We start from the raw sequence: 12,553 nt of genomic DNA on the forward strand, positions 1-12,553 counted from the left end.
TACACCAGGTGAGAACAGAAACCCGTGCCACGACACACCCTCGGCAAGAGGTAAAGAAAACCATAACCAGACCCAGGTACACGGGTTCTGTGATTATAAGTTGAACTTTCTCAGGTATTTTTCCCTGTTCAACCTCATTAAAACATACACATTTCACCTTTCTGTGATACAATTGCTGGCATTTTTTATTATCAATGTGATGAAAGAGGGCAAAGATTAAAGTACAATAAACCAAAGACATCAGTGTACTTGGCCTATGGAGATAAACAGTCTCTCTTAGAAATAGAATTTGACTTCATAACCATTTTTCTTCCCTAGACAAACTACAATTATTTCTGCAATCTAGGAATTGAGAAATTGTAGCTTTTGAACTTGGCATACCTTTAGTTTACAGGGCATTTTTGTGTTCAGAAGATCCATGCCTCTGTTTTCTCAATTTGAAATGTGGGCAAAATCATTCTGCTGAGAGTTATGCAATTCCTAGAAATGCTAAAACTAAGGGGAAAGAGTGGGGGTGGTCTTTACTTAGGTGAAAATCAAACCGTGGTAACATTGATTACTAACCTTTCCTCGCTATCCTCTGCTAACCTGTCCGTGGCTATGGAACTTGGACGAGCTGTGTACCTACTTTTGTGCCAAACACAAATTCATAGACATTTTTAAAGCATCTGTGCAGTACCAGGTTTCTTGTTGTTGCTGGTGGATACAACAGTGATCACGATGAAGCCCCTGCCTGCCAGGGTCTCATGGGGTGACCCCTTCCCCATTCTGTCCTGAAGTTGCCCAACCAGTCCCTGGCCTGTACTGGTCACACTCCATTCATTCATTCAACAAGTATTTGTGAAATACCTACTAAATTCCAGGTGCAGTGTTTGGTGCTAGGCTACCACGATGAGGAAGAGGCAGGCCCTTTCCTCAGGAAGCTACCAGACCCCTCCTTGACTTAATTCTGACTCCTGGCAATCACCAGACAACACCACTCCACCTCTGTGTTCCCTCAGCACTTAGTTTCTGCCTCACAGTAGCATCTGTCATTAGAATGCATTTTCTGTCTACTTTTAAACCATGAGTACCTTGAAGGCGAGAAGTTCAACTTTCTTTCGCTAGTGTCCTACACTCCCTAAAGTCTAGCATACTGAGAGCTAAGAAAATGTGTTTTGAGTGGATCAATCACTGCATGAATTTATAAACTCAGGGACCATGAAATCCACTGAGCAGTCTGCGTTGTCTCCAGTCCCGTGTGTCTTGGATGAGGCACTTCATGAGCCAGCACCTGCCAGTGCTGGAACACTCCTCCTGATGTCAAGGACCTCCTAGATATAAACCAGCCAGTCCGCGGGTCATTTCTTCTTCCTAAATGCATTTGCTATTGAGAGAAAGAACAAATATTAGCATCAACCCATATTTAATACTTTTTTGCAGGAGGACAAACAGGATATGATAATTTAAATGGAGTAAACTTACAGTGAAGAGAAGAAATAAGTTTCCTGGCAACTCAGATACTGTTAGAGATAACTTCAGTAAGAAAAAATATATCACAACAGTGACTTTAAAAAAATAGAAGTATTTTTCTCTGTCATGTAAAAATTCAAGAATAATCCAATAATGAGGTTCTGTTCCATGAGATCCTCTGCTTGTGGCTCCACCATGCCCTAGAATGTGACTCTTAGCTCCAGATGGGTTTGTTGTCCTATCCACCTCCATGCAGCAGAATGAAGGAAAGGGGATGAAGGGACAAAGCACACCAACCCCCCTCAGCTGGATTCCCAGAAACTGTCACTGGACACTTCAGCTTACATCCCACTGGCCAAGGCTTAGACCCATGACCACACGTAATCATAAAGGAAGTTGGGATAGCAGTCTGTATTTCAGACAGCCACTTGTCCAGCCAAAAATCATTCTACTGTAGCATAAAAGGAATGTGGATACAAGGAGTACAATTAGACGTCTGTACCACAGATGTGAAAACTCAAGTGCTTTTAGTGATGATTCAAGAGCTTTTATATTCTAACTGCTGTAAGCTGAAGACATAGCAGTGAGCTCCAATGTTCAGCCACTGAGCTCAAATCACACGTGTTCTGCCCTGATTGTCCATGTCTATGGAGTGGGAGGAGTGAGCTAGAGAGGAAAGCAAGCTGTTGCAACAGGGCAGGTGGGAGGCATGGGAGCCTGGACAGAGGCACTGGCAACGGGAAGAAAGCAGAGCAGAGAGTGAGGGCAGAATCAAAGGACGAGGGGATGGATGTCAGAGGAAAGGAAGATGTGTTAAGCAGCTTTGCATCACTGTGACCAAAATGCCTGACAAAATGACATAAAGAGGAAGAGTGTATCTGGATCATGGGTTCAGAGGTTCAGTCCAGGGCCAGCGAGCTCCGGGACTGAGGTGAGGTAGAACATCACAGTGGAACGGGCATGGAGGAGGGAAGCTGCTCCACTCATGGCAGCCTGGAAGCAAAGAGAAAGCGGGGTGCCCCACCCCAAAGGCACGGCCCCAGCCCCACCCACCTACTTCCTCTAGCTGCACCCTACTTGCCTGCAGCTTATCACCCTATACAGTAGCCGGTTCAAATTATTAATTCATCAAATGAATTAGTCCTCTGATTAGGTTACAGCTCCATAATCTAATTATGAGTTCATGGAAGGCACCTCCTATCCAAACCATAACAGAAGATGAAGGCTCAGGAGTGAGTCTCAGCACTGAAAGCAATTTAGACCCTGGTAATGGGACTATAAAGAGTGGTATAGAGACCACATTAGACTGGTGGAGTTAACTGGCACAAATTGACCTGAAATCTCTCCTTCATTTATTGCTTCTGACCATGAAGTTTCTGTTGAGTAGGCTAATGAAGTTAATAAATTTCTCCAAGTAGTTAATCTTTCACAGGAAAAATCTGTTCTTAGTGACTTACCCAGCCAGTTCTAATGTCCCCCCTCCTGCTTGATTCAGAACAGCAGTACTCCTTGAAATTTCGAATTCTTGAGGCACTCTTAATTAAAATAACAGCATTTTTCACTTGAGTAAACTGAATATACAGAGGATCTATTTCCCCATCTAGAAAGTGGGATTTCCAAATTGTTATAAAGCTTAGTGTGTGTTGAAGTTTCAAGAGTGTCATAATGCCTGATAAATAAATGCCAGTTTTTGTCTCTCTCCAAAATACCTTCTTTTGCCAGGTACAGTGGTGCACACCTGTAATCCCAGGGGCTCAGGAGGCTGAGGAAGGAGGATCACAAGTTCAAAGTCAACCTCAGCAACTTAGTGAGGCCATAAGGACTTAGTGAGACCCTGTCTCAAAATAAAAAATACAAACAGAAGGGTTGGGGATATTTTTCAGTGGTTAAGTACCCCTGGGTTCGATAACTGGTACCAAAAAACAAACAAACAAACAAACAAAGTACCTTCTTTTTCTAGGCATTCATCTGACAGACATTTATTAAACATTTACTATTTCAGACATTATACTGAATGCTGGGGTGGTCATGGGGGACAAAGTTGAATTTAGTCAGAGGTAGCAAAGTTATAATTGTATTTGTCACTTCTGAGTATGGAGGTAAATTCTAACATCATACCCCAGCACTCTTACCCACTGGACTGGGAGCTCTTGAGAATGGAAACACGCATGTGTTTCTCACCTTTATATACTCAGACCTCGGCACAAGGTCTCATTAAATGCATGTGTGAACATATGACCATGGTCCAAGAAATGAAGCCAAAAATCTAAAAGCAAGACTGGAGTCTGAAAACTGGGATGGTTACAGGTGCTCAGACATTTCTAGAATCAATTCCATGGAAGCTGAGTGTCTGCTGGGTGCTCCTTCCATGTGAGGCCAATTACCTATCCCTCAGTTAGAATGTCTGCTGGAGATTCCTATGGGACAGTAAGTCTCCAATGACAATGGTGAAGAGCTTGGGCTCTGCAAGAATGTTGGCTCTTCCAAGAGGGGAGCTCCAAGAGCCTTATAGGTGGGCCCTTCTAGCCTGGTGGTTCAGGGAAGGCCTCCCAAAGGAGTCCTGTAAACTGCTCACTGTGCCACGGAGGTTAGGTCAACATGGGCTGAGATCCAACCTCTGCTCCACTTCCCCATCCGTGCACTTGATGCAAGGCCATGCCTGCCCCAGAAGGAGCTCTTTTGTTCTTCACACAAAGGTGCCACAGTTCACCACGTCATGCCCCACACTTGTGGACATCTGAAATCTGAAAGATAAGCAGATGCTATACAAAAAAATTTGAACCAAAGGGACCAAAGAGAGGGAACAGCATGTAGGAGGTCTGGGTATTTCAAAAGCCAAGTGGCCTCGAGGAACAAGGAAGTTCAGTAAAACTGGAATGTGAAGTTCAAAGGGAAAACCACCAAGAGAGGTTGGAAAGGGATTCATCACAGCTGCATTTTCTGTGACTTAACTGGTTGCACTGTGCAATTGGCTCTACACACATTATTTTATGGAAATTACAGAGATAACATGACTTGCCCGAAGTCATGTTAGGAAGTAGTAGAACTATGAATCAAAGCCAGGGTTAGCTCCAGAGTCTATGCTCCAAACCACTTATTCTTCCAAATCCAAAGATGAACAAAAGTGGATTTCAAGGGGATAAAACCAAAGGTGGGAAGGCCAGTTAGATACAAGTGCAGAAATTCAGTTAAGAAATGATGGTAGATTTCAGATGCAATCAGAAAAAAGAGTGAATGGATTCCAAAGAAATTTAGGAAGAAAAATCTACAGGGCTTGGTGGTTATTTGAACACAAAAGGCAATAAGAAGAGAAAGGAGGCTACAAATGCCTTCTAATTTGGGGTCTTTGTGAATGGCATGAAATTTTCCATAATGGAAAACAATGAAAGAGAAGGAGTCTGAGAGGGAGGTGAGATTAAGGTGAAGCTCCTTGGGACATCCAAGTGGAGGTGCCAGTTGACAGCTCAGTGCTTGGCCCCCAACCTCAGGAAATTCCCTACATTTAGCCAATATCAACATGAAGTTGGTAATTGATCCAAGGTGGGTGAGATTGGGTGCAGCAAAGAGAGAAGAGAGTACATGCTAAACTAATCGTGCTATAGCAGAAAGGCTTTTCCTTAGATCCAACAGCTGAGACTTGCAAAACATAATCTGACCCACGATTTATCTGTGTCCTTTACAAGAACTGTTTCTAAAAACCTCAGAGTGTCACATTACAAACTGGAACCAGAGACCTGCATTAAAGTGGGGCGGGTCATAATAACTAAAGAATTAATGGTCTTTTGTGACATTTCTGTCTGGTTCAAAGTCAGATTTAAACTTAAAAATGATTTGTTCAGGACTTTCTATGAGAACATGTGTGCTGAATAAAATATCATTAATATTATGATACAGGAAGCTGCTTCTGCTACTAGGCAAACCCCATGCATTATTTATGCAGAAGATGAATGGATCACAATCCAGCAGCAACCCCAATGGAGGGAGACCTTGGCTTATCACAGGTCTCTTTAAAAATGGAGCCTCTCATAATGGAACACAGTCCTACAATATGGCCAATTAAATTTTTCCATGTCTTACATGAAGTACTATAAAAATGTGACTCTAAGTCATGGCTTCTCAATCTGCTACCTCTAAGCCCCTCTAAATGGAAATTCTGAACCACCACTGTTGCAATCATAACAAGATGGGATTTAAGTTCAGTTGGATCCATTCTGTGTATCTGTTCTTTCAGAAAGCATCACAGGCAGTCTCTCCATGATGTGGCTTCTCAAGACGCAAGGACCACCCACCTTACACATCCACAAAGAAGAAGGCAGAAATGGAGATGGCGACCCCACAGCTTCCATTCTGTTATTAATCATTCTGTAGGCATGTGTCTCCACTGCAGGGTGTGAACTGCACCAAGGGGAAGTTCTCACCAAGAGACCCAGACCACTATCACCATTGTCTTGCCCCCTGGAAAGAAGGCAGAATCATGGCTCCATATAGCTACTGTTTGGTCCTCTTGGCACTTTCCTGGTACTCCTCTGCCTACGGGCCTGACCAGCGAGCCCAGAAGAAAGGGGACATTATCCTTGGGGGACTCTTCCCTATTCATTTTGGAGTAGCAGCCAAAGATCAAGATCTGAAATCAAGGCCGGAGTCTGTGGAATGTATCAGGTAAGCAAGGAGACAAATCTGGGTCCATTTCTGGGTTGTTGAAGAGCTGAGCTGCCCTAAAGCCAGAATAATTTTTTGAAACTTGAGTCTCTCTTTTCCAATGTGGTGATTGGTTATCGTGCTGAAGCCTATTGGTCCCTCCCTTTTTTATCCCTATTTTTTTTTTTTTTTTGCTAGAAATAAAAATGTCAAGGATATTGAGTAGAAAAATCAATGGCCTATTAAAGGCCAGTCATTTGGTAACTAGGTCATGCTACCTGGTGGTAGCACCTGACAACAGTATCACTTAATGGAAAACTAAGTACCTTCTAGGTACTTAGTTTGCTCTTGCAAACTTCAGTAGTAAATTCCCCACTGACCTTACTTGCCCCAGTGGTCAGCAGTGTCTGAGTGTGGGTTGCCTTGGCTCTTTTTGTTGTTGTTGTTTTCATAAAGGAACTTAGAGTTGAAATAAACTTCAGTACTCAGCAAGGCCCAGGCACCTTCAAAATGCATTTGGAACTATTCCCACTATAAAGTCTGTCTCATAACAGCCAAACCCCACCTCCAACCCCATCCCACCCACCATTGGCCTACACCCTACTCCCACTAACTCAGATGGAGCAGTGCAGAAGACATCCAACTCTCTGCAGACTCCCTGCCTTTCAAAGACAGCAAATATGTCCCATCAAATCTTTTCTTCTCCAGATCAAATACCCTCAGTTTGTTCATCAATTCTCCTGTGACATGATTTCTAGACCCATCATTATTCCAGTTCCCTCCATCTGTTGCTCCCTAATTTATCATGATCCTTTTGGAACATGTTATCCAGGAGTAGGCAACTCTTAGTAGTAGGGTCTCACTTCTGCAGAGAAAATGAGACTCTGTATCACCTCCTTAATTGATCCATCAGGCCCCAGGACCTCACTCCAAGTTTTGACCCAACTTCTAGGAGAGAGCAGCACTTCCTCTCTCAGACTAGCAAGTTCTGGAAGGAATCCAGCACTTCTGATCATCCTGATAGCTGGAAAATGAAAATGAAAACCAAGATTATCCCCCAAAAACTGCCTTTCTATTCATGCTTGAATGAGAACTAGTACATTAAATAATGTTTTTACATTTTTCTTAAGAATGCAGAAAAATTAAGTGCAGAATCTCACTAATGATTATTTCCTTTACATAACCTGTATGGACAAATGCTCTCTGTGTTGTTCTTCCTGGACAGAGGGATACATGTGCCACGTATGTACATACCTAAAATCAAGCAAGAAGCTTGTCCTGAAATAATATATCTTAAAACTACATTAATGAAAAGTAGCAAAATCAGTTTATCATTGGCTTTGTATAACAAAAAATATTTTTAGTATCTTAATAATTTGGCAGATTTAAAACAAACAATTGAACAACTCTATCTGCTAAACATAAAGAAGGGGACAAAGAGGAAATGTCGCATTGAAAGTCAGACCCTGAACTTTGGGAGCCTGAAAGTCACAGTGGAATATTATGGATCATATTTCTCTCCTGTCGTCGATTTGAGTCATGAAACCCACAACATAATGGGACAAGCTGTCGTGTTCAGAGGAATTTTCCTTTGGAACTTGGTGCACTGAGTCAGCACATTTATTCAATCCTGACTCTGAACCTAGTGCAGGAAGAGAGAAAGCCATGTCACAAACCCTTTTTCTTTTTGTTAATTTGCTTGATTTTCACTTAATCTTCTTTGAAAGAAGATTATTGTGCACACTCATTTTTAATAGAAAGTATAAATAGGTCAAAAACACATAATTTTAAAGCTCATCATTCACCACCCAGAAAGGATCACTGTCTATATATGGTCTTTATATGTTAGTTGTTTGTTTATGAAAGTGCCATCATACCTCCTTGCCCTTTGACCTCCAGGAGTGTCATAGTCTAAATATGTGACTCTGCAAATCTGAGTTCATTTTTAGTCTCCCACATATTAACTTCCTAATCTGTTTATATTTTCCCCGGTCCCTTTCTTTTTTAAATGTGATACTTGCTTTTTGTTTTTTGGGGTTGTTTTTGGCAGTTCTAGGGATTGGAGCCAGGCCTCATGCATGCTAGGCGAGTACTTTACCACTCAGCTAACACCCCACCCCCACCAGGCCCTTTATTAATTTTATATTTAATTTTATTTTGAGACAGAGTTTCTCTAAGTTACTTAGGCTGGTCACAAACTTGCAGTCCTCTTTTCTTCAGCCTAGGATCACAGGCATGTGCCACCACACACTGAGCAAGACTATGTTTATCCCTTTTATTAAAGTTATCCTTTTATTGAAGTACCTCACATGAACTACGACAAATTCTAACTTCGCTAGAAGAAGCAGATATAAATTGTTCAATAAACTACTAATAACAATTTTTATTATCATTGTTCCCAACTCTGTGGGAGGTGCCGTGCTGAGAATTTTTCCAAATTATCTCATGTCAACATCTTCACAGCCGCCCCAGGGGACAAGCATCTTCCCCATTTTGCAGAGAGGACCTTGAGTCTCAAAGAGCACAGCACAATACCAAGTCCTAACAGAGCCGTGATTCAAACCCAGCTCTGCCCAGTCCTCACACTAACACAGTTGACCAGAAAGCCTCCCATTTTCTTTCACTTTCTTTCTTCCAGGTACAATTTCCGTGGGTTTCGCTGGTTACAAGCTATGATATTTGCCATAGAGGAGATCAACAGCAGCCCTGCCCTTCTTCCCAACATGACGCTGGGTTACAGGATATTTGACACTTGCAACACCGTTTCTAAGGCGTTGGAGGCTACCCTGAGTTTTGTTGCCCAGAACAAAATCGATTCTTTGAACCTTGATGAGTTCTGCAACTGCTCCGAGCACATCCCTTCAACTATTGCTGTGGTGGGAGCAACTGGCTCAGGCGTCTCCACGGCGGTGGCCAATCTGCTGGGGCTCTTCTACATTCCCCAGGTACTGACACCTTCTTAGATGGCACAAGGGGCAGGGGCAGGAGAAGCAGGTGTGGAGAGGAGATATACTGACAGTGTCTATATAGTTTGCTATTTTCCTATGTCTGGCTTAACACTGACTGGAAAAAAAAAAAAAAAAAAAAAAAAAAGAACTTTCAGTTAGTCAGGGTGCTGTGTCATGACCATTTGGGATTTTGGAAACCCGAATGTCAATAATGTCAACTAGACCTTCACTACTCTTCCAAAATTATTTTCAATGTACCTTGTAAGTATACAATTTTGTGGGTTTTTTCAGTGTTATTTTCAAGTCCATTTATTTAGTACATGACCTTTCTTCTATATTTACTAAAAGGAACAAATCCATTACAATGTAAATCCCACCTTTCAAACCTAAAACATCTGCCATTGATCCTGTTCCCTCAGAGTTTCTACTTCTGTACTTTTGTTGTGGGCACCACAAGACAACACTCAAAAAGTAGGAGAAACCAAACCTTATTTTACGCCAGCGGGCCCAAAGGAGATTAGCACTCCAAAATTCTGAGTCCTGATCCACAGTTTCTCACAATATTTATAGGTTATTTGATGTCATCTTAGACTCATGCTATCATTGGGGCTTTTTCCTCTTTTTTTTTAAAAAAATCCTAATCTATGCGGCTAAAGGCCTGTGCAGGGTCCCTAACATAAAGCATCTCGCAGAACAGAGAAGAAACAGCTCTCTTCACAGACGTCTATTACATTTCAGGAGGGCGTAGTCAGACTCTTAGGGCAGTTATTGACAATGCAAAAGGTAGGGACCCATGGTTAATTAGGCTTTCTGGAGAAAGGCTGAGAGAGGGGACGGGAAGTGACCCCTTCCCCAGACATTGGACTCTTCCCAAAATGTTTTTGTAATTTCATTTCACAACCAGGTCTGGTTTTGCATCACACTCTCTGGTTGAAAGTTTAGCTCAGAGGGAAGCAGAGCATATTTTCTCAGAAAACAGAAAATCATTGCCTTGCACATGCCAGAAATGCAGAACATTCTAATTATTCAACCAATATGTATAGATCTTATATGAACGACTGCTATTTCCTGTCCAGTCCCCACCAAGGGACTCAGCCTTGGTGGGCACGTGGTTTGCATTTTTGAATACTAACAGTTCACTGAAACAAATATTGTAGTAATTTCTTCAAAGTTGCATTGTCCACTCCCAAAAAAAGTAACAGCAAACTCTAAATGCCATTTTATTCACTGATTTCCCCCAGAACCCTATAGAACAAATCTCTCTTAAACATCTATAGATCTATGTATGACATCACTTTATAATAATGAAAAATTGGAAACAACCTAAATGTTTGTGGATTGAGGAATTACTTCAATTATGATATACCCTTCGTATCAAATTTTACATCAAGTTATAAATCACATTTTAATTTTTTCAATGTTTAATATTTAAAATTTGTATTCCAAATGTACCTTTAATAAATTCACATTTCTCTGCTGGGAGGGCTCTGTTTCTTCGGTGATAGCTTTTTAAAAAAATTTTTTTAGTTGTAGATGGACACAATATCTTTATCTTTTATTTATTTGTATGTGGTGCTGAGGATTGAACCTAGTGCTTCACACTTGCAAGGCAAGTGTTCTACCACTGAGCTACGACCCCAGCCCCTGGTGATAGCTTTTATATCATTATACGCATGTGGCATGACAGGAAGCCTTGTCATATTTACCGAATCCTTACTTCAGGGAATTAAAGGTGTTCCCCAGGGGGAAGCCCTGGTTTTGTAACTTTTGTGCCAAAGTGGTCTGACAAAGTTGACATTAGTAAATGTGTTGGGCATAAATCTGACATACTGTGCAGCATTAATTTAAATACACAGTTCCAGTAAGTTGTCACCCTATGACCAAAAGATGCAAGAAGTCAAGAAAGAACTCGCAGGGGAGAGCTCTGATTCAGCATGGTTTGAATGAAAGATAATGAGAAGTTGAATTGGAATTATAAGAGAACTGAGAAGATGATGTTGATTATCAACCAAACCAATTAAATTTGTCTGCCAGTGTGGTTCTCTGTCATGGCTGTAAGTTGGAGTCACGCAGGGAACTTTAAAAATACCGCTGGCAGGGTCCACCCCTAGATGTGGCTTAACTGAGCTGAAACACAGTCGGCACCTGGAGCCTCCGAAGCTCCCCGCTGATTCCAGGGTGCTGCGGGCCTGGAACCTCTGCCCTGCAGAGTGGGATCAGCTGCCCTGTGGTATTTCTTATGCCAGTCACGCCACCAAGTGGATGGAACGAGCAGAGCAGCTAGCAGCTGGCAGATTGAAGTCGCAACGTTTTCTGATTCATGAAATTCTCCCCTCTTCAGGAGAAAAGTTCTGTGTGTTTTTAAGGGTTTTGTTTTTCCCCTTGAGGGGGAAGAACAAAGTCAAATATTATAAATAAATCCTTACAGAGAACACATCCTTGAGGGATATTTTGATTTTTAATTTTTATCCTTTGAATAGCCTTTTGGGTTCATTTTTCCAAAAGAAAATCAAGAAACAAGCAATAATGGATGAACGTACAAAGTGGTAAGTGTTGGATTTGCAAAAACTAAATTCAGAAGCCTGTCATTTGAGCCTGAAAACAGAGCTCTCACAAACAACGACATCTCAACCACCTACCTCATGAATTTCTGGAGTACAGCAGGAGGGGCTTATTCTGACAAAAGAAAAAAGTTATTGATTTCATATTATAGCTTCTGAAATCAAAGCTCTTGTCAGAAAAAAGCATGCTTGTCCTTTAGGAAAGTTGGTATAGTTCTTTCACAGACCAACCCTTTTAATGTTTTCAAAGTATAAAACTATTATTGATTTAAAAAAGAAACATATTGGAAATTTTTATGTAAAAGCATTGAACCTAGAAAATAACTGTTTTAATTGAGGGAAAATATTAAAAAGGTATTCTCCCAAATTTCTCAACTTGTTTCATTAAGTTAGAATTTTTAAAACTCCCTATAAAACTAGAGAACAAGAGATCGTAACACTACCTCATCCCCTAGAAGAAATTTCATTAAGGGTAAAAATGTTCCGCTGTTCAGAAGAAATGGGCCAATGACTTGGAGCTCCCTAACTGGTATGCCATATGACACAGAGTGCCGCATATGGGCCTACGCCTGCCGTCAAAGATATGGCCCTTCTCAGACTTTGGGGTGGTTAGGAGAAGCCTGGGGGTTGGAGCATCTCCACCAGGGTTAATCAGCCTCTTCCATTTACCAGGGCTTCTGTGCCACAATGTGAAAAAAACAAACAAACAAAAAACAGCTGGGGAGCCCTGTACTGGCTAACAGTGTTTGGACACTTCCTAATCTCTTCACATCAAAGGCAGGACTTTCTGGACTCCTTGGTGGTGCATGTCCATGTTCAGATGCAGAACTGCTTCTATCGTAGAGAGTGGGGATGTTTCAGCTGAGCTTCTCCAAGGTTCCTTGTCAGCCTCTGTACATGGTGGAGACACATCAGAAGCCTGACCAAGGGCTCAGCCATGGCTTGCAGCAGAGT

General features: G+C 41.7%; 1 protein-coding gene across 3 annotated transcripts in view; it reads left to right on the forward strand.

Annotated features, from left to right (window-relative positions):
• Positions 1 to 12,553, forward strand: part of CASR (calcium sensing receptor) — a 92,973-nt gene that overhangs the window by 51,096 nt on the left and 29,324 nt on the right. For all 3 annotated transcript variants that reach the window (XM_079155294.1, XM_079155293.1, XM_079155292.1), the window contains exons 2-3: positions 5,684 to 6,111; positions 8,729 to 9,035. In XM_079155294.1, coding sequence (XP_079011420.1) covers positions 5,927 to 6,111; positions 8,729 to 9,035 — 492 coding nt within the window. In that variant the 5' untranslated portion in view covers positions 5,684 to 5,926. The remainder of the gene's footprint in view (positions 1 to 5,683; positions 6,112 to 8,728; positions 9,036 to 12,553) is intronic.

Source organism: Sciurus vulgaris (genome assembly GCF_902686455.1).
Source record: "Sciurus vulgaris genome assembly, chromosome: 10".
Classification (NCBI taxonomy): domain Eukaryota; kingdom Metazoa; phylum Chordata; class Mammalia; order Rodentia; family Sciuridae; genus Sciurus; species Sciurus vulgaris.